General features: G+C 41.5%; 1 protein-coding gene across 2 annotated transcripts in view; it reads left to right on the forward strand.

The window, feature by feature from the left end:
* The first annotated feature begins 19,773 nt into the window (after positions 1-19,773).
* The window catches only part of TOM1L1 (target of myb1 like 1 membrane trafficking protein), a 48,163-nt gene continuing 40,485 nt past the window's right edge, over positions 19,774-27,451 (forward strand). The window contains exons 1-2 of one of the 2 annotated variants that reach the window (XM_060763993.2): positions 19,774-20,118; positions 26,777-26,861. In XM_060763993.2, the coding sequence (XP_060619976.2) occupies positions 20,061-20,118; positions 26,777-26,861 (143 nt within the window). In that variant the 5' untranslated portion in view covers positions 19,774-20,060. Of the gene's footprint in view, positions 20,119-26,776; positions 26,862-27,451 lie in introns of those variants that run through there. The other variant, XM_060763994.2, reaches the window with a different exon arrangement.

The raw sequence follows: 27,451 nt of genomic DNA on the forward strand, positions 1-27,451 counted from the left end.
ATGCCTGGGCTAACAGCTATATGGCATATATTGAGCATGGTGATCAGATCATGATATGAATAAACATTATATGCATACATAAACATTAAAAACATTTGTCTCAATATTAAAATACACTGTTTAAATACTTTGGATTACATCAGGGTAAATTATTATTAATGAGGAGATGCATTTTCCTTCAGCTACTATAGAAGCTGCAGGAAGAAAGAAAAACTTGAAGAGGTGGCAGATGATTCTGGTGAATGAATTTGTTTGTTCCTTATGAGCCCTACACCACTACATCTTTACTCATGAGGAAATATCACAGCATGCTACATAGGGAAAATTTAAATTGGAATGCTTTTTTCCAAGCACATCCTAGACAAGTCTTTGAATGGAAGACTATCAGCCTCTTCATGGATAGGCTACAGTCCCACATCAGATCTGATGTCTAGGAAGAAAAACATAAAGCCCCTCTTTAAATATGGAGCTTGCATAATAAAATCCAGAAACAGAAGACTACTCTTGGGATGTTGCACAAATTACACCAGCTGTTCGGAGGAAATAGGCAGGAGGTGCAGCCAAATGCTCTAAAAGGTTGCCTACTCTCTCAGATCCCATTGGAATTGCTTGGAACAGCAATGATCCCATTTTCTAACTTGTGCAGCTTATTAGTTTAAAAAATGGAAATTCTCCCCATTCAAATAGGTGTGAGTGTTGTTCCAAGACCCAGTTGCCCTGGGGTTCTTTAAAATGTCTGAAATGTCTTCTACCGCCCCCCTGCCCTCCCCCCTCCCCATATCTAATAACTCTCTGGGTGAAAGTAATACAAACAAAATCCATGTGAACTAAATCACAGCATTAAGGAATCAATTAAAAACAATTAAGAGAACCAGAAGGCAAAACAAGCAACAAAAAGGAAATAAACGTCTAAATAGGCTCACTGAATCAGCTGATTACTGCTAAACCAACACTTAGGTAAATCCCATTGAGTCAATGAGTCTGTGTCTAGTTGGTGCTGAAAGTCACACAATAGTTGCAGAAATAAAAGAGTATTAAAAAGTCCGGTAGGATAAAAGGGTCTTTGCCCGAAGGCAAACATATAACAAACTAAGAAGTATTATTCCATAATCTCTCTCTGTCTGTACTTTAACTAATGCCCCTTCCCCATAGTTGCATAAAATCCCACATCTGCTTTGAACTGGAATATATGGCAGTGCGGACTCAGATAACCCAATTCAAAGCAGATATTGTGGGATTTTCTTCCTTGATATTCTGGGATATAGGAGTGTGTGGAAGGGCCCTGAGGCTTCTTTTGAACTACATCTAAGGGTCCTTCCACACAGCCCTATGTCCCATTATATCAAGGCAGAAAGTCCCACAATATCTGCTTTGAACTGGATTATCGGAGTCCACAGTCAGATAATGTGGGATTTTCTGTCTTCATATTCTGGGATAAAGCGCTGTGTGGCAGGCCCTAAGGCTACCTGTGGGGGTCTCTGTCCACATCTCTGGGCTGGGTAGAAATGTCCCACAAATTTTGATCATTTAGGTAATGTGGCATTAGACCATAAGCGTCCTTCAGAACATCCGTGAAGACATCAAACTACAAGAGGAAACATGTTGCTGGATCAGATCAGTGGGCCCTTCCACACAGCCATATAACCCAGAATATCAAGGCAGAAAATCCCATAATATTTGCTTTGAACTGGGTTATCATAGGGCCCTTCCACACAGCCATATAATCCAGAATATCTACTGTGAATTGGGTTATCCGAGTCCACACTGCCATATATCCCAGTTCGAAGCAGAAAATGTGGGATTTTATTCTGCTGTGTGGAAAGGGCCATAGTCTTCCCTTGTTAAAGATCACAAAGTGGCCAAACAGTTGTATGTAAGGGCCCTTCCACACAGCCCTATATCCCAGAATATCAAGTCAGAAAATCCCACAATACCTGCTTTGAACTGGGCTATCTGAGTCCACACTGCTATATAGTCCAGTTCAAAGCAGTTAATGTGGGATTTTCTGCCGATATTCTGGGATATCGGGCTGTGTGGAAGGTCCCTAAGAAGCTCCTGGGTTTAAAGCACCATCTCTTTTCTTTGTAATGTTTATTGCATCTCCTTGATTAACTTGTCCAATCTCCTTTTAAACCAACTGAACTGGTGCCCATCACTAAAGCTTGTGGTCATGAAGCTGACCATTTAATAATACATTGTTTGAGAAATTGCTTCCTTTAATCTTTGATCTCCCACCACCCAACTTCAGTTGGTGTCTCCAGGCTCTAGTACTATGTTAGGGGTGCAGGAAGGACCAACCATGGTCCTCAAGTAATTAATATCCCTCAGTAATATCTTTCAGCTACTGTGGCCCCTGTTTATTTCCTCATCACTAGGTTGTTTCTACACTGGAGAAGTACAGCAGTTTGACACCACGTTGACTGCTATGGCTCTATTCGATGGAATTGATCCATGGAAATCCTCAGTTCTGAGATTTGTAGCTAAGCAAAATGTTTATCCTTTTCTGTAAAGAACCTAAGGGTTAAAAGACGTTCTGCAGAATGGATTTTTCACTGGTTAAATTACCAGAAATAGTGCCCTGACAAAATCAGCTTGAGAAAACACACACGTTTAAGCTTTGTAAAACCATGCCCTGTGGGAAAGCAGAGTTAAGAGGCCTCCTTAGAACCAAGTACTTCCATTTTGTTATTAATTCTCATTTCGATCCCCTCCTTTTAGCTAGGCTAAAGGGTCTGTATTAACATGTCAAAAAGCTAACTCAGTTCTCACTGGCCTTTACATAGGGCCCTTCCACACAGCCCTATATCCCAGAATATCAAGGCAGAAAAACCCACAATATCTGCTTTGAACTGGGCTAGCTGAGTCCACATTGCCATATATTCCAGTTCATAGCAGATATTGTGGGATTTTCTGCCTTGATATTCTGGGATACAGGGCTGTGTGGAAGGGACCATATACAAAGTAACTGCTTAAGGACAGAAACTTAAGGACAGAAGCAAATCATGCTGTATTGCAACTAAAGACTGTATGACGAAACAATTGTCCTTTGTTGTTGTTGTTGTTGTTGTTGTTATGATACTGTTTTTAGGATGATGATTCTTGCACATGCACTGTAATTACCATTAGCTTATCACAACATAAACTTATACATTTGCAAGAAACAAAAAAACAAAACCCTAATCAATAATCTGTTCCTCTTGAGCTATAAAGGAAGGTGGTCCATCTGCATTCTTGCCAAAATCAGAGGAAACACTTTGATTTATGGGCCATAAACCTCATCTGCTTGCTTGCCAGCCCTGAGATTCCAGTGCCTACCCCTACAGTACCACGAAGAAACAACAAATCCCAAAATTCCATAGGATGGAGCTATCGCAGTCAACATGGTGTCAAACAGTGTAATTTCTGCCTTTTGGTCTTCTGGTTCCTATGGGAGGAACTTCAGTCCTCAGCTTCTCCTTACCAAACCAACCATCACCTAGGAATTGAGTCACTGCTGCCATGGGGTGCAATGGGCTGGACTAGGAGTCTCATGCATGGTGCTAAATTCCTCAAATCATTCAACATCAGCCTGGAAGAACAGTGTGCTGTTGCAGCTGCTATACCATCACACAAGCAAACCAAGGACTCAAGGTTTTCCCAGAAATTCATAATTCCCTTCTGCCAGGAAGAGGCAAAGCAAAAGGAAAAACAGGGCCTTTTTCCTCTGAAACTCTCGCAATACCATATGAAGGTATTAAGAATAAGTAAGAAAAATCCAGCTCTGTTGCTGAACCTAATTGACTGCAAATTAGGAATCGAAGCACAGCATGAGTGGGAGACTACTTAGAAATATTTTAATTAACAAATAATACAACTAGATTTTCAGCCCTGAAGGCATGTAATGCTGGCTTAGGCATGAAGGGTTTATGCATATGAAATACTCATACATGAAGAAGCAGCCTGTGCCATTCATCTCAGGTCCTATCTATGGAGGAAGGAAGTGGGATAAAGGGGGGCTGGTTTGTACAGAATACGCACACTCCCACACACCCCCACTGGAGCGCACCTCTAACCAGATAACACATTTTTTAAAACTCACTGGAAAGTCATAAATTGGCAACTAAATGCATTGCAGCTGACTACTGTATGGTCACTGCAGAACAGGAATTTGGGAGCAACATGCACAGCATCCATAGAAACAGCGCCACAACTGGAATGTCCAGATACTGGAACCAGATGTGGCACTCTCAGGAGGGTAACATCCCTTTCCCCCGAGAAGAAATTGCTTTCCCTTTTTTGTTTTCTTCTTGCCATGATTCCCATCGCTAATTCTCATTCAGTGGGCTGCTTCTGTTGAGTGCATTTCTCCCAAAAAGGTAAGAAAAAAAACCTGTATCTTGGATCAGTTTGGCATGAGGAAAACTCTGTGGATGCCGAAGGACCTTCATGGTTCCCAGGCTCTTTGTGGGGACTCCCAGAAGTTGAACTGGGTCTCTTTAATTCATATTCTGAAGTGAAAGAAATCTTGGAATCTTAGTAGACCACAAATTGAACATGAACCAACAGTGTGGTGCATCAGCTAAAAAAGGCAATGGGATTTTGAGCTGCATCAAAAGAAGTATAGATCAAGGGAAGTAATGGTGACCTTCTATTTTGCTTTGGTCAGACCTCACCTGGGATGCTGTGTTCAATTCTGGGCACCATACTTTAAAAGAGATACTGACAAGCTGGAACATGTCCCTAAACCCCTCTGCAAAGCAGAACACCTCTGGTGGCCATGTGATGAGGTTGTAGGACTTGGATCAACAGGTTCAAATGACAGGAAAGGAGATTCCACCTGAATATTAGGATTAGGTCAGTGGTTCTCAGTCTGTGGGTCCCCTGATGTTTTGGTCTTCAACTCCCAGAAATCATAACAGCTGGTAAATTGGCTGGGATTTCTGGGAGTTGTAGGCCAAAACACATGGGGAACCACAGGTTGAGAACCATTTGCTGTAAGAGCTGTTCAGCAGTGGAACTCTCTTTCTTGGAGGCTTTTAAACAGAGGTTGGATGGCCATTGGTAGGGGATGCTCTAATTGTGCTTTTCTTGCATGACACGGGATTGGACTGGATGGCCTATGTGGTCTCTTTCAACTCAATGATTCTATGCATTAAGTGGCTGTATGGAATCAGCCTCAGTGGGGCATTAAATTTGCTCTAGATTTTACCTAAACCATCCAAGGTGCTGAGCCTATTTAAGAGACAAATATCAAAGATAGCTTAATTAAAGCTTGAATTCCATCTTTTCAGCAGAGAGGAAGGAGTAGAGAACCTTCTCTCACACAAAAACCTTGGAATGCTCTTTTGTTGCTGCTAGCAACTATAGAGAAAACCCATCTGCATGAAGTTAACAAGTACATGCAGAGGAGTCCACTTTTGAGAGGAATGCATTTAAGACCTTGGAAGTCATCCCTAGAAACCACATGGAAACCATTTTAGAGCTCTTGAGGAAGACCAAGGACTTTGGATAGGAGATATTCTCTCCTGACTAGTTGGATTCTTTGTGACCTAATAGATTAAATATAAGTAACAGTCAGCACACACCCTGTAAACTACCCTGAATTTCCTCTCAGAAGAGTGTCATGTCTGAAATATTTTTCTCTGCACCTCACATGTTTCTCCATCCTGTGTGTAAATGTTAACCAGCAGATGGAGTCACTATGTTAGGAAATACAGGAGCATCTCTTGGGCTAATCTACCAAACCTGCTGTGAGCTTATTGTATGTGATAAACAGGAAAGAAGCAATCCAACACAATCCAATCCTGTGAGTGCTTCAGAGGCTATTTTCTTCCAGAGGAACTTGTGGGACATTTCTCCATTTACACATTAGTATGCATAGAAATAATGAAGTGCAGATGTTGTTTAACATGTCTGCAATGGTTAAATTGATGTATCTTCACTAAACCACACTGCATTGAACTACTCATACATAGTGACAATTCATCATTCCCATGTCAGTGGAAAGGTAAATTTGCATGCCCTTGTTGATCAGGGGCAGTATCAGATAGCCATGTAAATGACTGTAGTTGTGAATTACACAGCAAAAGGGCCTCTTGCCCTTTCCCCTCCATCCCATGTACTTTCTGAATTCCTAATAGCCTAAAAATCTTCTAAACTACTATTCTTCTAAAGTAAATTCATTTATTACAACTATGCTTGAATTCCTGAAATACTTCTAAAGCAAATTCTTTTGTGTACTACAACTACATCTGAATTCCCGATAGACTAAAATTCTCCTTAAGCCCCAGTTTGCTAACTTGACAAGGAAAGGAATATTTTTAATTATGTACATTTCAAATTCACTTGAATCATACTGCTATTATAACTACAGAGAAACAACCCAGTCTGCTTATGCTGTCTACCGGCAAAGTGCATCTGATTGGGAATATACATCATTTTTGGAGAATTCACTTGGATCTATATATATTTAAAGTGTCTCCTACCTGTCTCACAATAGAGTACCCAAGGTGGTGGTGGTGGTGGTGGTGGTGATGATGCTTATTATTATTTGTACCCCACCACCATCTCCCTGAAGGGACTCGGGGCGGCTCACAAGGCACTCCAAAGTGCCGCACATAAAATAAACAATACATAGACATAAAAACAATGATAGTATGAGATTAAAACTGTGAACACCCATAAAATATCACATAATAAAATATTAACCTTCATAAAATGTAATCATAACTGTGGATAAAACTAGTTGTTTCCAGTTTAACGAGGCCAGTGACAAATGAAACAGCTACTAAAACCTCAGACTAACCATAAAAATCTACTCAATATCAAATGCTTGTTTTAAAAGCCATGTTCTTAGGCTGGATCAGAAAGCTTGGCGAGAGGGGGCTAACCTAATCTCTCTAGAGAGGGCATTCCAGAGCTGAGGGGCCACCACCAAGAAGGTCATCTCTCTCATTCCCACCAATCATGTATAAGCTTGGAAATTGGTAGATGTAGAGCCACCTTGGGTCCTGGGATAAGAGTGGGTAAATAATAATAATAATAATAATAATAATAATGCCAGTGTGAGTACTGTACCTTTACACTTATTTTAAAAAGAACCATCCCAAAGTGGTGAAAGGCCAGTGCTTAGTTCATCCCAGGCAAACCTAAAAGAAGCAATAACCCCATTAATCTCCACCATTGCACCGCTTCTGGCCTTTTTGAATGTCTGGACAGGAAATTGGCAGCAGCCAGGATCAGCTGGCTCTCGGAGGAGGCCTCTGATGCTTTCTGTGGAATGAGCCTCAGCACATCCACAGGCCATGTCAAAATCAATATTTTTTAACCCCAAAACTTGCCCTTGCCTTATACATGAGGTTGACTCATACATGATAAATATATATAATAGGTTAAAAGACTGCTTCTTGCTTGAACACCATGAGGGCAGAGACAAAGAAGCAAGGGTAATTACTCAGTAATTACAATGGTGGGGGGACAATTATTCAGGCTGTCTAACATTCAGCTGTTTCCTTTTGCTTACTGAAGCACCTTAAAAACACACACAAACTTGTATTTGAATGTGTGTGTTTATATAAGAATAGAATAACAGAGTTGGAAGAGACAACATGGGCCGTCTAGTCCAACCCATTGCCATACAGGAAAGCATCTCCTAGGTGATTGTTTTACTCATTCCTTATATTTGTTTTTCCTTCTCAAGTGTTCAAGGTAGCATGCAGAGCTCTCACCCACATTTTTACCTTAACATCTGTATCAGATATATTATCTTGTGCTTCAGCAGGTAACAGTGATAGGATCTCAGCACTGGGGCAGGGAAGAGTCCTTTCCCCAGAAATAAGCAAAGATATTTTGTGCCTGGGGCACCAAATCTAAACAGTACCCCCTACTCAGCATACCGACAAAGAAAATAGCAGATAAAATCTGTACCTAACGAGGCCATCTGCCTGAACCACTGAATTGTAGGGCCAGATGTCAAGTCTTGCTATGATACATGAGAACAGTCATGAATGAGTAATATAGATAACACCCCTTGGGCTAGAACAGCGTTTCTCAACCTAGGGGTCTGGACCACTGGGGGAGTCGCAAGGGGTTTTTAGAGGGGTCAGCAAAGACCATTAGAAAAAACAATATTTCCTGTTGGTCAAGAGGGTTATGCCGGAATCACTGGGTTGTTGTAGGTTTTTTCGGGCTGTATGGCCATGGTCTAGCACACCTAGCTCCAGCAGAGAAGAGTCCTTTGTCTCACCCTGGTCATTCCACAGATATATAAACCCTTTCGCCTAGTTCCAACAGACCTCACTACCTCTAAGGATGCTTGCCAAAGTGCAGGCGAAACGTCAGGAGAGAATGGCCATACAGCCCGAAAAAACCTACAACAACCCATGGATTCAGAATGCTCTTTGATTCTAGGTGAACTATAAATCCCAGGAACTACAACTCCCAAATGTCAAGGTCTATTTCCCCCAAAATCCACTGGTGTTCACATTTGGGCATATTTGTACCATGTTTGGTCCAGATCCATCATTGTTTGAGTCCACAGTGCTTTTTGGATGTAGGTGAACTACAACCCTAAAACTCAAGATCAATTATCATCAAATCCTTCCAGTATTTTCTGTTGATCATGAGAGTTCTGTGTGCCAAGCTTGGTTCAATTCCATTATTGGTGGAGTTCAGAGTGCTGTTTGATTGTTGGTGAACTATAAATCCCAGCAACTACAACTCCCAAATGACAAAATCAACACCCCCCCCCCCCAACCCCACCAGTATTCACATTTGGATGTATTGGGTATTTGTGCCAAATTTGGTCCAGTGAATGAAAATAAATCCTGCATATCAGATATTTACATTAAATTCATAACAGTAACAAAATTACAGTTATGAAGTAGCAATGAAAATAATTTTATGGTTGGAGGTCACCACAACATGAGGAACTGCACTAAGGGGTTGCACCATTAGGAAAGTTGAGAACCACTGGGTTAAAAGGACCATTTATGCTAAAAAGCAGTCTTATTGTTCAGAAAGCAAAACTTTGTCATCCAAAATAGAACATTCCCAAGCCTACTGTCATTAGCAATTCATACAACTTCTATAGGTAAACAGTTCATTGAATTGTCCATATGAATATGATTACTGCATTGGCAAACCATAAGATTACTGTTAGACCGCCAAGGATAAATGTGGTTTTATAACTATCTCTATCTATATTCCAACCACTCATATAAGCTATGATGCATCTGGGCACTTAACGCATGACTGGCTGTACCTGCAGTGTAATTATAATTCAACCTTGTTTTGACAGCTGAATAAGGATTTCAATGCTGCTGTATCATACCCTATTGTGCCGCCCCATATTCATCTGATAAAGCTAGGAGACTGATAAAAATTGACAAAGTCTCATGAATGATTTGGAAGAATAACAAGGACAGGTATGGGACAGTTATAATATGTAATGTTCCTTACAGCAATAGGTTTTACTTTTTGCTTCAAGAAGTTTTGAAATATTTCAGATTTAATTCATATGATTTAACTTTTTCTGGGACTGTAGCCTTATTTCTACACCAAAATGTCTCAGCTCTGTGACTTTTTTCAAATATGGAGGAGAAAATATTAAATACGGCATCCTATAACCAAGATGATGTAAGAGAGGGGTTGCCTTATTTATTCATACTTAGTGTAACCAGGATCCTTGGAGGAGGTTCACACAGAATCATAGGGCTGGGAGACCACAAAAGCCATCTTATTGAATCCCTACACAACCAAAGGATTCCTAACAGATGGCCATCCAACCTGTTTAAAAACCTTAGAGAAGGAGAGTCCATCACACTCCAAGACAACATATTCATAGAAGCATTGAATCATAGAGTTGGAAGAGACCTCATGGGCCTCGTGGGCCACCCACCACCCCCGCCAAGAAGCAGGAAGATCCATTCAAAGCACCCCCAACAGATGGCCATCCAGCCTCTGTTTAAAAGCCTCCATAGAAGGAGCCTCTAGCACACTCCAGGGCAAAGAGTTCCACTGCTGAAAAGCTCTCACAGTCAGGAAGTTCTTCCTCATGTTCAGGTGGAATCTCCTTTCCTGTAAGTTGAAGCCATTGTTCCGAGTCCTAGTTTCCAGGGCAGCAAAAAACAAGCTTGTTCCCTCGTCACTGACTTCCCCTTACATATTTATACATGGCTATCATGTCTCCTCTCAGCCTTCTCTTCTGCAAGCTAAACATGCCCAGCTCTTTAAGCCACTCCTCATTGGGCTTGTTCTCCAGACCCTTGATCATTCCACTCTCAAACATCTCTTAATGTCGGAAGGTTATTCCTAATGTTTAGATAAATCTCTTTTCCTGTAGTTTAAATCCATTGTGCCTTGTCCTGTACCCAGGATGCTTTGAGAAGTTTCAAATGAAGTTCATCTCTTCCTCAGCTAAGTTGCATCTGGAGATGTTTCCTAGTGACGCTAAGCTTCCTTGATGAGCACTCTTCTCCCATTCCCCTTTCTAGAAAGCTTTTTGTGTGCCTTCAAGTCATTTCCAAATTGTTGTGAACCTATCACATACTTTTCTACGGCAGAGCGTATGTGATTCTCTCAAGGCCACCCTAATGGGCTTCCATGGCTGAGTGGGAAATCAAACCCCAGTCCTCAGAGTCATATTCCAGCAGTCAAACCACTACACCATACTGGCTACCTAATTCTTGGTTCCTGTCCACATTCCAGGGCGAGATCCTTTTGCCACTCCAAACATTCTGAAGTTGCAACTCCAAGTATTCCTTAACAGTATCTAGGGGGCAATGGCACTAGATAATCTGAAGGGCTGCATTATTCTCAGCCCTGAATTACACTTCCTTTGCTGTGAAACTACAGTAGAAATGATCAACATTTAAAAACTTACTGAATTAAGAATAGTCCCTCATAGTGATTCCGTAGCCCTGCACTCTGATATATTTGATTCTCTGCAGAGGAACAAAAGCACAGATAGAGTTAAACTTCTTATAGAAGTCTGGACTAACACCTAGAGCAAATACACCACCTCACTGCCATGGAAACCATCAGCTACCACCAGTTTTTTCTACCCTTTTCTGCCACTGGTTGTCCATTTCTCCTAAATGACCAGTGGCCACTACTTTCAAATTCTGCTTTTCTCTTTTTCTCCACATTTAAGTCAGGTAGATAAAAATGCATCTCTTTCCTTAAAGGCAGAAGTTTTTAATGCTCCAACATTCCTGGAATGATTCCCACAAAGAAACTATCTCTGAACATCCTGAACATCCAGTGTTGTTAGCATTAACCACCATCCCACAAAGGATGTGGCTAGCATTGCTTAGATTATATGCATAATCTTAATATTTCAGCAATAGTATCCCTCAGGGTATAAAGAATTGCCATGAAATTATAAATACAGTGTGAAAAGAAGCTCGCCATGCCACTATTTTTCTGTAGTGGTGTGAGGCAAGAGACCGTGCTGTTGGCAGCAGTGTAACTGGTAAGATAATAATAATAACACTTTATTTATATTCTGCCCTATCTCCCCAAGAGGACTCGGGGCATATCACAGTACACATAAACCACAAACATTAAATGGCTGGATAGACAAAACAGAGACAGACAGAACAGAAAGAAAGAATGTTGTGTCGATGTCCAGCTTTTTGGCGCCTTGGAGGTTGTGCCACGGGGGTGCTGTCGCTCCATCCTCTATGATGAAGAGCCATCAGAACTTCCTCCTTCCTTTTGGTCACCAGGCATTTTCTGATCTTTTTCTTTATGATGTTGTAAAATACCTCCCCCGCTTGTTTTAGTGGTACCTAATTTCTCTACTTACAGCTCAAGCTGTTTTTGAACTGCTTAGGTCAACAGTAAGCTGGGCTGACAGTCAGGAGCTCACAGCGACCCCGGTCTTCAAACTCGCAACCTTTTGGTTGGTAGATCTTATCATTGCTGGTGGTTTGCCAGTTGTGCGAAAGCCTGGCCCCCATAGAAGATCTTTTATGCCAGATAGGCTTTTGTTGAAGAGCCATGGTAAATGGGCCAAACAGTTACTGGGTGGCAGAACTAGTGAGAGGGTGACCATGGCAGAGGATCTTTCAGAGACAACAGCAGTAACAACATAGCTAACTCTTTCAGAACTGGATGTTTGATGTTTCACCATCCTTGTGGGAGGCTTCTCTCATGTCCCTTCATGGGGAACTGGCATTGACAGAGGAAGCTCAACCCGCTCTCCCCAGATTTGAACCGCTGACCTGTCGGTCAACAGTCCTGCAGGCACAAGGGTTTAACTCATTACAACACCAGGAGCTCCCACCATTTGATGAACCATGATGGAAATTAATTTATTTGAGATGTGATCCTGGAGAATAGTTCTACGGATACTGTGGACAGCAAAAAAGACAAATAATTGACTCCTAGAGCAAATCTAGGGAATAGTTCTATGGATACTGTGGAGTGCTAAAAAGACAAATAAGTGGGCCCTAGAGCACATCAAGCCTGAATTTACCATAGAAGTCAAGGTGACAAAGTTGAAACACTTCTATCATGAGAAGGCTTAACTCACTAGAGATGACAATAATGCTTTAAAAGGTAGAAGGCAGTGGGTGCAATGAAGATTGCATTTCAGATGGATAGACTTAGCCAAGGAAGTCATAATTGCCTGAAAGACCTAAGGAATTGTTGATGATAGGGTGACTTGGAGGCCTCTCATTCATGGGATCATCATAAATCAAAGTTGATCTGATGCCAGTTAACAACAAGAATCAGTACTAGATCCATACTGATTTTACTACCTTGGAACCAAGGCAGTTTGCAGGAGTAAAGATACTAGTGTTGTCAAAGGCTTTCATGGCCAGAATCACTGGGTTACTGTGAGTTTTCCGGGCTGTATGGCCATGTTCCAGAAGCATTCTTTCCTGACATTTCATCTACATTTATGGCAGGCATCCTCAGAGGTTGTACTTGTCTTCCTCTTCAAGGATGAGGTTGGCTGATCTCTAAAGATCTCCCTCTTCTCTATCTTTAGCAATGCTCCAGAGCAATGGTTCTTAGCTCTTCTCTTCCCACTCAGCAATTACTGTCTCAAAAAGTATTTGTGCTACTGCAACAAGAAGATTGCACATTCTGCAAGGATATTTATTTGTTTACAGGAATTCTGTTATTGCTTTTATTATTTATAGCACATTTTAAGGACATAAAAAGGCTGGAACATTTTGGAGAATCGTCACAAACCTAAATAATAACTGTATCTGTAGCTGAGAATTTTAATAATGCTGCCGGGTATACATGTTATTGTTACAGTAATAGTAAAACAAAAGGATAATAAATGGTTCAAATGGAGTAATTTTATTGATGATACTTTGTATTGCTACTAGGCCTGGGTAACAACAGAAAAATTTGTTTCTAAAATCGATTTGTATTTGGGTTTTTTTTTGTTTTGATATTTAAAATAATTACAAAATTTTCCCTTAAAAAAGTTCGGTATTTACGAAATTTCGTTAATATTAACTAATCAATTCGTTAAAATGGCAGACGCGGTTGCGCAACGTGAAAATAATAGTTTTAAATAATAGTTTTAACCTCGGAGAAGGAAAGAGGGGGGAAAGAGAGAGAGAGGAGGGGTGAAACAAACCACTTTCTGCCTTCGTGAATGTAAGGGACAGTGAAAGCAGTACTGAAAGATGGCCATCCATTCTTAATAATAATAATAATAATAATAAATATAATTAATATAATAGTTTTAACCTGGAGAAGGAAAGGGGGGGAAGGAGAGAGAGAGGAGGGTGGGTGAGATCTCTATTCTGGTTTGACAATGCTTCTTCTCAATAATAATAATAATAATAATAATAATAATAACAAACCACTTTCTGCCTTCGTGAATGTAAGGGACAGTGAAAGCAGTACTGAAAGATGGCCATCCATTCTTAATAATAATAATAATAATAATAATAATAATAAATATAATTAATATAATAGTTTTAACCTGGAGAAGGAAAGCGGTTAGGCAGGCAGCAGGCAGGTCTCTGAGTGCTGCACTGCTGTGTCTCTTTGCCCAATGCACGCAGGCCAGAGTGAGGAACGAGGTGAGGTGACGACAGGAGGAGAGGAGAATTTGATCCATTTAAGCAGAGGCCAGGGACCCGGAAGTGGGGTAAATGCCGACCGCTTGCAACCAGGGAGAGGGGAGGGAAACAACTATAAAACTTGCACCAGACACATACGGAAATAATAACGAAACAATAACAAAACAATTACGAAATAGCTTTAAAAATTCGTTTTGTTTTTTAGTTGCTCCTGGATGGTTTGTTATTGCTTCGTTTACCCAAAAAATAACGATTAACGAATTACGAAATTAACGAACGAAACCGCCCAGCCCTAATTGCTACTATGACTACTATGTCACACAAGAAATATACTTTTTTTACACTGTTGTCTGAACATACACTTTAGTGAGAAAATGACTTGTAGATCCCAAATAGTCTCAATTTCATCTCCTGCAACTCTCAATCATGTTAAACAAATGCACTGAAATTCTAAGGAAGTTTACTCGAAAGTGCCATTGTGTTCAATGGGGGCACCCTCCTAAGAGTTGTGGGTACAATACAACTTTGTCCTTGAAGATTTTGTTTTCCTCTTGCCCTTCATTCATCTCACATATTAAAACAGAACTGCAGATTAATTTTTGATTTTGTGACACAATTGTGTCCATCAATCATACCTGCATTCAGCAGTAGCTGGCAATCATGCTTTAGAGCAGTGTTTCTACAAGTTGGTTAGCTCTGTTCACAAGCACTCATGTCTTGTTAATGGCCCACCTAGAATTTTGTAAAAATCCAGTCCAATGGCATAAGCCTTTGTATGCACTGTGTAATTCATTTGGACAGTATACATTAATCTCAGTTCAAGCTTGGATTGGCTACATGAATCACACTGCAATCTTTGGGGTTCACATCATAGTGTTCTTAAAACTGATCACTTGCCCTGATCTCTGAATACACAGGAATCAGTATTCATAATGTAAGTTTTTTTTTTCCTGGAAGGAGTGGTAAGAAAGCAAAGCTTGAAAAATTTACTTTAGTGGGTTAAACAAAACTTTTTGTCCTATAGGGTTTGTTTTCTGGTTGCACGTGCACATACACACATGTATCCTGTGGATACCAAAGTCCATGAGTGCTCAAGTCCCATTATATGCAAACAGTGTAGTAAAATTGTGTCCCTTATATAAAATGGCAAAAAATCCTCTCTCTCTCTAGACAGACAGACAGACATTTCAAGCCATTGATATGGTGTTAGCAGAGTATAGTCGGGACGCAACGTGTAACAGAAGGAATTGTGAGATATCACACCTAAAGGAGCTAGGCCAGCAGGTAAAGTTACAAAAAGCTTTATTCAAAAGAACTACATAGCTGATAAGAAAGGAAACAATGGTGGTCCTACCTATAGCTAGTCTAAGCTCAATCTTCTGAGGACAAAGGAATGGAAAGTTCCAGGAAGGAGGCTGAGAACTTGAGTTTGGGGAGTTGCCCTGAGAATATCAGTCTACACATCAAAGGTGGGGGCAGGACAGATGGAGACAGGGAGAGAGTCAGTCTACCAACTTAGACCCTATCTACTTTTGATCCATTTCCTATCATGAGCACTGCTTTCTTATGTAGAGCATAATTGAATTCCAACATATGGAGAGGTGACTGTATATGCACAGCTTCTAGAATCCCCCATGCTGACTGGGGAATCCTGAGAGCTGCAGTTTAGGAAAGTAAGTTTTTCAAACTCATTTCAGAACTCATGTAAGGAGTTCTCAGGTTGACTTACATTTCTGGTAAATTCTACACCATAAGTGATTCCAAGTTATAAGCAATTAAATGTAATGAGCCTATGTACTTTAATTTTCAAAGTTCTTTACTTTAGAAAAACCATTTCACTTTACCACATAAATGACCAATTATGAAAGAGGGCACACCCTGCACAGTATCCCCTAATACACACTTTAAAATGTTTTATTTTACCCTAAAATGTCGTCTAAAGGACATGAGGACATTCTCGCCATGTTTTGAAGCCCAGGTGAGTCCTGTTTTAACAATGAGAAGTCAGTGGAAGCCCATTCCTATTCAAAAAAGCCCTCTCTCATTCCTCAGACATTGTGGAAATGGCTTCCACGCTCCCTGGATGGCATTTGGGGACACAAATTGACCCCTGAGGCCCAAAAAATGTTTGGACTTCTTATACAATTTTGTGAATGAAGCAAAGTGATTGCCCACTTTAGAGGAATTTTATTTTGTAGAAACACTCTTCCTTGTTCACAAAATTATATAAAACTCCAAAGTTTGTGGTCGTCTACTTGCAATCCTCTTATGTCTTCTCACATCTCATTTATTTTTGTTTCCGCACACAATGTGTAAAGGAGGAAATGGCAAAAGGGCTGTAACATGTCTTTCATTTGGTAGTGAAGGGAGGAAGACTTTCACCTGGAAGCGCCTTTCCCAGTTGATATTTTATTTATCCCACAGCAGTCTGTCATGCCATGGAACATTTCCATCTCGCATCCCACTGTCTGAAGCTGTATTCCCCTCTTCAACCTGCAGCACCAGAAATGCCAACTGTTTGCTAGAGATTTGCCCTCAACAATGTCCAAGACCTACATGTGAAATCTGCAAAAAAGATGGATAACAAAGCCTTCAGTGACTCTTGACTTATGGTTGTCCAAGGATGCCATCTGGCTTGAAACTAAGCAGCCAGCCTGGCTTCTTAGCAAAGCTTTGGTGTGCCAAAATCATCAGGTGCAGTGCTTTCACCCTGGAATGGAGTTAAATAATTACATCTAAAAATAAAGAAGTCTTAGTGTTTGAATCCAACCCAAGTTCCCAACAAGGGCTTCCTTTTCAGCCACGGCCATTACGTTAGTAGGACAAGTGACAGCAGATTAATCAATGTCATGCACTTTGAAGGATATAAGTTGAATCTCCAGGGGTGCATCTACAGTGCAAAATTAATGTAGTTTGAAACCACTTTGTCCATGCTCAGTGCTATGTAATAATGGAAGCTGTAGTTCATTGAGGCAGCAACACTCTTTGGCAGAGAAGGCAAAAGGATTCCAAAGCATTGAGGGATGGGAGTTCAAGAGGTGTCTACAGTGTACATGCTCCCTGGGATTTCCACTTTAAAGGACCAGGGAAGTGGGTTTCATTGCATGAAATCCTAGAAAGCCTCTGCCAAGGAGAGAAGACAATATTATGCAAAATGGAAAAAGAGTACATTGGTATAAAAATAATAGAAATAATGTATCTTGATAACTGGAACCAATGAGGTTCAGTGATTCAAGTATTGGACTAAACCATGGAAGCACACTGAGTGACCTTGGGCAAGTCACACTGTCTCAGACGAAGACAAATGGTAAACAATCCTCTGAGAAAATGTTGCTGAAAAAATCCTATGCATAGTTAGGTACAGTTACTGTACAGATGTTAGGAAATATTGCTCAAAAATGCATGTGTTTATGTGTATCATTACATGCGTATAGATTTTTTTAATTGCAGTTCTTTTTCATAAATATGCAAATAAAAATTAAAAATATTTAAATAAAAATATTGTGCTGGGTTCACTTTATGTTCACACTAAGTCAAAAAGGATTTGATGAAAGACAATAATTATGTATGCTGATGTATCTAATGTCTATCTAAGGCTGCTTTATCTAGGCATGTTGATGTGATAACATAATAAAAAGTGAAAGAAACTCACAATATTTTGCGTTCTTTCCTCCACCATACTGAGGCAGCAGACAAGAGTTTACGGGTAATTATAGTGAGTTACAGGTTTCTGGAGAAGGACTGCTGGTGAGCCCATGAGAAACAGTGAGAAGGAAGGCTGTCATTGCTACTGCAAAGCATGTGCCACCTGGTTAATGGTAGGACTGGCCCTTTTCACAGTCTTGTTTTGCTTCCAGAAGTCTAGCATTGTCCACATATGGTATCCACAAGGTTTAGTTCCAGGATCCCCTGTAAATACAAAAAGTGATGGCTGCTCAAGTTCCATTATATGCAATGGCCTTTATATAACATGGCAAAATCAAGGTTTGCTTATGGAATTTTCTTTAATATTTTCAAGCTGTAAATCCATGGATGCAGAAACTCACATTTAAAAGAAAAGATGGGGGAATGGAACTGAGACATTCAGAGGTCAAGTTCTCCACCTGTCCACAAAGGTCCCTTTTACACTGCCATATAATTCAGATTATCAAAGCGGACATTCCACATTATCTGCTTTGAACTGGATTATATGAGTCTACGCTGTCATATAATCCAGTTCAAAGCAGATAATCTGGATTTAATTTGACAGTGGAGAAGGTGCAAGAGTCCTGAACCGTCCTATGATTTGAAAATATGAGGGCAGAATTAAAAAGCATTGCCATGTTAATCTGGAATATCCATACATCTAAGAAAGTAGCCTCGACTATCCACATTTATGCAATCCATTTTTTTCTCAGTGAGTCTCTATATTCCAAATACATGTGTTTGTGTATGAATAGCATCATACATCACTCTTACCCACAAAACAAAGTTAAAGTAGTGTCTGTGCAACTGCAGAAGGGTTGCAAATTTCAAAGCTTTGGACATGTTGGTTGTCATTCAAAGTCATAAAGAATGTTACGGGTGAATCTGCACCATAACATTGATGCAGTTTGTCACCACTCTAAATGTCAGTGTATTACAAACTTTTCAACATCTTCCAAGGAGTTCTGGTGCCTCACCAAGTGACAATGCTGGTTGCTTCTGCTTCACCACACTAAAACAGTGGATGTGGCTCTTAATGAGACATGACGCATTATCACGGGGTGTCTGCGCCTTACACCACTGGAGAAATGACACTGTCTAGCCGGTATTGCACCACCTGACATCCGCTGGGAAGTGGCAGCCAATAGTGAAAGGACCAAGGCAGAGACATCTCCAGCTCATCCCCTGTTTGGGTATCAGCCAACACGTCAATGACCTAAATCCAGACATCGTTTTCTAAGATCTACAGAGACATTCGCTGGAACACCTCAGCAAGTGAGAATCTAAAAGTGGCAGGCTCAAACCCAGAACCTCAACCAATGGCTGATACCAAATGAGAAACTCCCCCCTGGGCACACAGAGGACTGGGCGACTTGGAAGGCGCTGAACAGACTGCGCTCTGGTACCACGAGATGCAGAGCCAACCTTAAGAAATGGGGCTACAAAGTGGAATCCTTGACATGCGATTGTGGAGAGGAGCAAACCACTGACCACCTGCTGCAATGCAACCTGAGCCCAGTCACATGCACAATGGAGGACCCTCTTGCAGCAACACCGGAGGCACTCCAAGTGGCCAGATACTGGTCAAAGGACATTTAATCAACTACCAAACTCACACATTTTGTATTTTCTCTGTTTGTTTGCTTTGTTCTGTTAGAAATGTAATATAATTGACTGGCTGCCCTGACACGAGAAATACTGTTTACCCACAAGCAGAAAGAAATTACATATATTAGAAATCAAAACTTTCTCATTATTTTCCAGATCAGCAGACTGGGCCACAGCAACGCGTGGCAGGGGAAGGCTAGCAAATAAATAAATAAACCGTGAGAGAGAAGGCTGCCAATGCTATTGCAAAGCACGTGCCACATGGCTAATGGTAGGGCTGGCCCTTTTCACATGGAGTTTGCTGAAGCACTAGCACGCCTTGGCAGAGAAGGCTACAGATCTTGTAAAACTACAACTCCCGGGATTCCCATAGCATTGAGCCCCAGCAGTTCAACTTTATTCATTGCACAGTGTAGATGCATCCTGAGCCGTGTTTGGCTGGGGGAGAAAGAGGAAGTCCCTCCTCTGCGTGGTCAGGGCTGCTGCGCCCCTTCTCTCTCCTCCTCTCCCTCTTTCTCTCTCTGTGTGTTTCTCTCTTGCGTTTCCCGGGGAGGATCCTCGGCCAGGAGCCCCACCTGGAGCTTCCCTCTGGCTCCTCCTCCTTGGAGCGGAGACGGAGCCTGGCTCCCAAACGGCAGGAGCCCGAGTCCAAGGAAGCAGCAGCAGGAGCAGGAGCAGGAGCAGCAGCGACTCCCGGGCCAAGTCCCTCTCTTTCTTTTGGGAGACCAGAACATGGCTTTCGGGAAGAGCCAGAAGGACCCCTTTGGTACCGCCGTGGGGCACCTGATCGGTAAGGATAAGCCCTCCTCTCTTCTTGCCAACGGAAGGGCATCTACACTGTAGAGTTAATACAGTTTGATTCCACTTGAACTGCTATGGAAGCATGAGGGTTGGGGAGAGGGATCCTTGGTAGGGAAAGCTAAGACTTTGTGAAACGACACCTCCCACTCTTCCATAGAATCCAGCCATGGCAAGGTAAAGTGGGGTCCAAGCCGTATTCATTGTACAGTGGAGATCAGGCATTGGCAAACTTCAGCCCTCCAGGTGTTTTGGACTTCAACTCCCACAATTCCTAACACCCAAGTTGGCCCATGCCTGGCATAGATGGACTTCGGGGTTGGGTTTGAATTGGAAAGGAAGCGAAAAGAACTTCAGTTGTCTCGACTCCAGGTTCAGGCTGTCCAGGAATGAAGCTTCTTTCCTTATGATATTTATATTATACTAGCCGTCGCCTGCCACACATTGCTGTGGCTCAGTCTGCTGATCTGGAAAATAAAGTAATGAGAAAGTGGGTTGTTGTAGGTTTTTTTGGGCTATATGGCCATGGTCTAGAGGCATTATCTCCTGATGTTTCGCCTGCATCTATGGCAAGCATCCTCAGAGGTAGTGAGGTCTGTTGGAACTAGTAAAACAGTTCCAACAGACCTCACTACCTCTGAGGATGCTTGCCATAGATGCAGGCGAAACGTCAGGAGAGAATGCCTCTAAAACATGGCCATACAGCCTGAAGAAACCTACAACAACCCAGTGATTCCGGCCATGAAAGCTTTTGACAATTTAATGAGAAAGTGTTGTTTCTAATATATGTAATTTCTTTATGCTTGTGGGTAAACAGTATTACCTCTGAGGATGCTTGCCATAGATGCAGGTGAAACATCAGGAGAGAATGCCTCTAGAACATGGCCTTATAGCCCGAAAAAATCTACAGCAACCCAGTATTTGATTACGTTTTCTTGCCCTGGTGAAGTGAGTTGGACTTGATGGCCTTAAGTATTTTGTATTGGTCATAGAGGTTCTTTGTGGGAAGTTTGCCCCAATTCTATTCTTCGTGGGGTTCAGAATGCTCTTTGATTGTAGGTGAACTATAAATCCCAGCAACTACAACTCCCAAATGACAAAATCAATTTTTTTAAATGAAGGGCATACATTGGGTTGCTAGGTGTCTTGTGTCCAAATTTGGCAACAATTCATTCAGTGGTTTTTGAGTTCCGTTAATCCCACGAACGAACATTACATTTTTATTTATATAGACTAGCTTGGGGACCAGCTATGCCTGGGTTATTTGAGTGTTGGGCCTGTGTACCAAGTTTGGCCCAGATCCATCATTGGTAGGGTTCACAATGCTTTCTGGATGCGAGGTGAACTACTGCTGATCGAATCCGGGGAGTTTGAATCTGGGGAGTGGGTGAGTTTCCACCTGTCAGCTCCAGCTTCTGCGGGGACATGAGAGCAGCCTCCCATAAAATGGTAAAACATCTGGGCATCCCCTGGGCAACATCCTTGCAGACAGCCAATTCTCTCACACCAGAAGCAACTTGCAGTTTCTCAATTCACTCCTGACACAAAAAACCCCAAACACATCAACAAAAGAATAAATAATAGAGGGGGGAAGGGATTAAAAGCTTGCTTGAAATCTCCAAGTACTTGCTCCCTTTAAGTTAAGACTTTCTCCTGGCCATTGGGTTGGACCTATGGTGTATCTAGTACATTGTAGAATCCATGCAGTTTGACACCAATTATTTATTTATTTATTTACTATACTTGTATACTGCTTTTCTCAGCCTATCGACGACTCAAGGCAGTTCTGCCAAAGAGCGCTGGTCCCTTACCAAACTACAACTACCGTGGAATCCTGGTAGTTGTAATTTTGTAAGGGACCAGCACTCTTTGACAGAGAAGGCAAAAGACCTTATAAAACTACAGCTTCCATGATTCCACAGCACTGGCTGCTTCTACATTGTAGAAATCATGGAGTTTGATGTCGCTTTAACTATCATGGCTCAGTGCTATGGACGCATGGCAGAGAAGGCTAAAGACCTTGTCAAACTACAACTCCCATGATTCCATAACATTGAACTGTGTTGGTTAAAGTAGTGTCTAACTGCATTGATTCTACTGTGTAGCTGTAGCCCTAGAATTATAGAGTTGGAAGAGGTCACAAGGGCCATCAATCAGGCAAGAAAACACAACCAAAGCCCTCCCAACAGATGGCCATCCAGCCACAGCTAGGAGACTTTACCAAGGCAGTATATTTCACTGCCAAACAACTCTTACCATCGTGAAGTTCTTCATAATGTTTAGGTGGAATTTCTTTTCTTATTTTTTTAATCTATTGTTCTTTATGACATCATTTTAAATGTCATCATATTTAAACAGGGTTATCACATCGACTCTTACCTTTCTCTTTACATCAGCTCCCAACATCCACAACCAGAATGCTGTCCCTTGGCTGGGGATGGTTATTGGCTTGTTAGTTGCTTTCGTCTGGAGTGGCCCAAAGGGCACACTGGTCTTATTGTTAGGATAAGAAAGAGAGTGACTGGATTAAGGTGATTTGTATGTGCTCACAAGCCACAGCTTGTATCGTTTGAGCCATCATTCAGTTGAAAGAGAAAACTGCATTAATCTGTTTCAGTGTCAAAACATAGGAGTGGAAAGAGTCTTGTGGTGGTTGTTGCTGTCAAATTGACTTTGACTTACGGCAACCTTATGAACGGGAAATCTGCAGGATCCTCAGTGATTTCACAACCAAACAAGGACCTTTTAAACTCAGGTCTGTGACTTCCTTGATTGACTCAATGCATCTGTAATGCAGTCACCACTTGTGCTACTGCCTTCCTTTTCTGAGCATTGCCATCTTTTCTGGGGAATTATGCCATCCCATAATTCATTCAAAGTGCAAATACAGCTAAAAATCTAGTGAGACTTCAGGTTTGATTTGCTTTAGGACCTATTCACTTGTGTTTTTTAGTACTCCAAAGTATCTTTCAACACCATATTTTAAATAAGTTGATGCTGTTCCTATCTAAACTGTTTCAGCCAGTTTACCTGTCCGAACATATCTCCCTATACGAACCACCAAGGATCGTCTGGGGAGGCCCTGCTCTTGGTCCCACCACCATCACAGTCACATTTGGTGGGGACGAAAGACAGGGCCTTCTCCGTGGTGGCTCCTCGGCTGTGGAACTCTCTCCCTAACGAGATCATATCTGCCCCCTCACTCCTGATCTTCCAGAAGAAACTCAAATCCTGGATGTGGGATCAGGCGTTTGCAAAATAGACTGACTTGCTGGGAAAGACAATGTTTTTAATGGACTACAATGGACTGAGGATGACGATTTAATCTGTCAAATTGTTGCACTGTATATATATTATTGTTTTACTTGTGTTAATCGTATTTTAAGCTATGTTTTTTTCTGTGTTGGCACTGAATACTACCGGTTGGTAGCCATCCTGAGTCCCTCTTCAGAGGTCAAGAAGGACAGGATACAAATGCCCCATTTTTCACAATCATACATAGAAAACAATACTGTGGCCTTGGATGATCCTGACTTTGATATATGTCTCTCTTCTTGAGGATCATTGTCAAATTCTTACAGATCCTCCCTTCTTGTAATTTCTTGACTACAGTCTATTTTGATTTATGATTGAGTCAAGGTATTGCACATCTTTAACTACTGAGATGTCTTCATTACCTACTTTAAAGTTACGGGACTTGTCTGTGGTCATTATTTTGTCTTCTTAATATTCAGCTTGTAGCCCTTGCTTTTGTGCCTTTCTGAAGACTAGGCCCTTTATTTTATCATGCACTTCCTCAGATATATTGTAGTACAATAATAATACTTCAAGTGATCTCTACCACAGCTGAAACAACTGAGGGTACATCTATACTCTAGAATTAAAGCAGTTGTACACCATGCTATGGAGTCCTGGAAGTTGTAATTTTAGAAGATCTTTAGTCTTCTCTGCCAAAGCGTGCTGGTGCCTCAGCAAACTTCAACACCCATGATTCCATAGCATTGAGCCAGAGCAGTTAAAGTGGTGTCAAACTGCACTCTGCATCCTAACTGAAGTGGACAAGTTTTTTTTAAAGTATACATTTTGTAGAAGTAAGCTGTGAATGCTTGTTATACTAAAATGTTTAATCACATAAGTGCTTAGGGGACTCTTGTGTTGTTTAGGCTTCTGGATGACACTCTCAAGAAGCGATTGATTTTCCAGTCCCTCCCAACTCCTGTTGCCATAGCAGGAGGCTTCTTTGGTACTGGGATCACCTATGTCATCCTCTGACAATTATTATTTGCTGTTCTTTTGCCATCTTACTCCTAACCATTGTCTAATGAATATAAAATAAGCTGTTGCATTTTCACCTGTTGCTCTATCTCACTGCCTGGAGAAGATTTCCATGTTCAGCTTCACTTGCCCTGCTTGCGTTAGGATGGAATCCTTATATCTATCCGGGAAGTCAATGCTCTCCATAAGAGAACTTTAGTCAGCTGATGAAGAGCAGCAAAGGCTTTTTGGCCACTACCACCAACATTTTCCCATTTAGGCATCCAAAACAGCCAGAATCTGTGCCGCAACAGAGAGTTTTTGGTGCTTTTAACGTTAAGTTCCTTTTATATTCTTCCGGGATGGACTACATTCCTTTTTTTTACCACTCTGCTCAGAAGTCACAAGAGTGAAGGAACAGCACTTACATTGACCCATGGATAGGTTCATTATGGCGATGGTCATGATTCCACTTTTATCTCTATGATTGAGATTCAAAGAGCTGGTGATCCAGATTTCTAGGGTTAATTTCCCCCCGCCCCTAAAATTCCTAGACATATACATGAATATATAACTGCCCCTTGTGGCAAATTGAGACTGGAGGAACGTGGCTAATTTCCTACAGTTCCACTTCCTGTCTTCCTGACTCCTTTCCTAGTCGTTTACCTTGATGTGGGACACAACCATGGGGCCATGTTGTCTGGATTAGCTTTCACAACAGGTGAAGAGTTCTTTATAGAGCAGTGGTTCTCAACCTGGTGTCCCCAGATGTTTTTGGCCTACAACTCCCAGAAATCCCAGCTATTTTACCTGCTGTTAGGATTTCTGGGAGTTGTAGACCAAAAACATCTGGGGACCCCAGGTTGAGAACCACTGTTATAGAGGCTTTGACCTATACTTCCATCAGTCACATCCAGCATTGGCCAGTGATAACAAATGGAAGCTATAAGCCAAAGATCTATGTCCCCCCCCCCCCCCCCACTGAGCTGCTGAACTTGCTGACCGAAAGGTTGGCAATCGGAGAACAGGGTGAGCTCCCACTGTTAGGCCCAGTGTCTGCCAACCTACCAATTCAAAAAGATGCAAATGTGAGTAGATTAATAGGTACCACTTCTGCGGGAAGGTAATGGTGCTTCATGCAGTCATGCTGGCCACATGACCTTGGAGGTGTCTCCTAACAACGCTGGCTCTTCAGCTTAGAAACGGAGATGAGCACCACCCCCCAGAGTTGGACACGACTAGACAATGTCAGGGGAAACCTTTACTTTACCTTACTATGTAGGTTCATGCCTGCTTTGACATATACTTCAACGGCATCTTCCAATTTCATCTCTTAAGGTTTCATCATGAATTTGTCAGTTTTCCCTAGACTGTGCATCTCTTGGGATGGACTGCAGTTACTATGCCTTCTGCCATACTCAGAAGAATCAATAAACACATGCATTTTGGGGACCCCATTATGTTGAATTGGAAGAGCATGATTTAATTTGTTCATCTTCTGGTTCCTTGGTTGTGTTAAGCAACCTGGCAAAGTTTTTGTTTAATTAAATGTGTTAACTGACTATATTGCTTTTTTCCTTGTAGCCACCAGACTTTTGTGAGCTTGTTACAGTACTACATCTCTTTCCTTTACAATATTTCATCGTAACAATCCCTTGAGACGATTAAAGCTGAGAGAAGACAACAAGCCCAACAAACTAGTGCAGTGGTTCTCAACCTGTGGGTCCCCAGATGTTTTGGCCTTCAACTCTCAGAATTCCTAACAGCTGGTAAACTGGCTGGGATTTCTGGGAGTTGTAGACCGAGACACCTGGGGACCCACAGGTTGAGAACCACTGAACTTGTGGGCTCCATAGCATAGTCAGGAGATGGTCAGGGCTCTTCCAAATCCTGACCATTATATTTCAACATTCATCAGTTTTTGTCTCCTGGTTTTTTAAACTGTTTCCCTTGTACTATGCTGTCCCAAATGACCAGAGGCAAAAGAAAGCATCTCTTAATTTCTCCTTGGGCTCATGCAGAGGAAATTTACTTTAACACCTGCTAAAATGTTATTCTATGCATAGTTATGAATAACAATGCAGAAGTCTCTGCTTCTGGCCTTCCTAATGCCAAGTATTCACTTGAGTATATCTAACAATTCACTCCTCACACTTAACTTTTCATGTGGAGCGTTTATTGAATACCTCACAAATTGGCCTTCTGCCTTGCTTGGTATCTAGTGGTGACTGTTCCAACTCAGAAAGGACATTTTTACCATGTCTCCAGGCCATTTGGAAGATAATTTCTTAAATTTTAAAAAAGTTCTCCGTATCGTGCATTTGCAGTGACTTGATCAAAGTTATATTGCACATGGCCATTTTTTCAGCATTCATTAAAATGAATTCTCTCTGCAGAAAAGGCTACTTTTGGAGCACTACAGACAGAAGAATGGGGTCAGTTCATGCACATCTGTGACATCATCAACACAACAGCACAAGGGTGAGTTCGCTGATCATCTTTATAAACTTTGCATGGGATTCAGATCTTTCTGATAAGTGATCACTTTCTCCAACATTGAATATTTGACCTTGTAATGATGTAAAGATATTTTTCCCTGTAATTTTTGATGACCTATATTGCTTTGCTGTTAGTGCGCATATCTTAACATTCAGAGAGTGGATTTCTAAGCTGGCAGTGATGGTCAGGGATTCTGAGATGTACTTTAAAAAGCAGTCTCCCAAGCTCATTGAGTAAACCTGATATGAAAACTCTGGCGTATTCAGATCCTGCTAAAATTCAACAGGTGATCAGTTGACATGCTGGCAAATTCATGTTTTTTGGGGCATGTTAGAACTGCTTTCCCTCAGCCCTGAATATGTAACCTAAACATGACTCAAAGCAAATAGCTAGTGAAAATGTAGTGTTGGCTTTTGCATTGTAAAAGTTTTACTTATGTGTTCCTTCTAAAGCAGTGTTTCTCAACCTGTGGATCCCCAGCTGTTTTGTCCTTCAACTCCCAGAAATCCTAACAGCTGGTAAATTGGCTGGCATTTCTGGGAGTTGTAGGCCAAAACACCTGTGGACCCACA

This window comes from Anolis sagrei, chromosome 2 (genome assembly GCF_037176765.1).
Source record: "Anolis sagrei isolate rAnoSag1 chromosome 2, rAnoSag1.mat, whole genome shotgun sequence".
Taxonomy (NCBI): Eukaryota; Metazoa; Chordata; class Lepidosauria; order Squamata; family Dactyloidae; genus Anolis; species Anolis sagrei.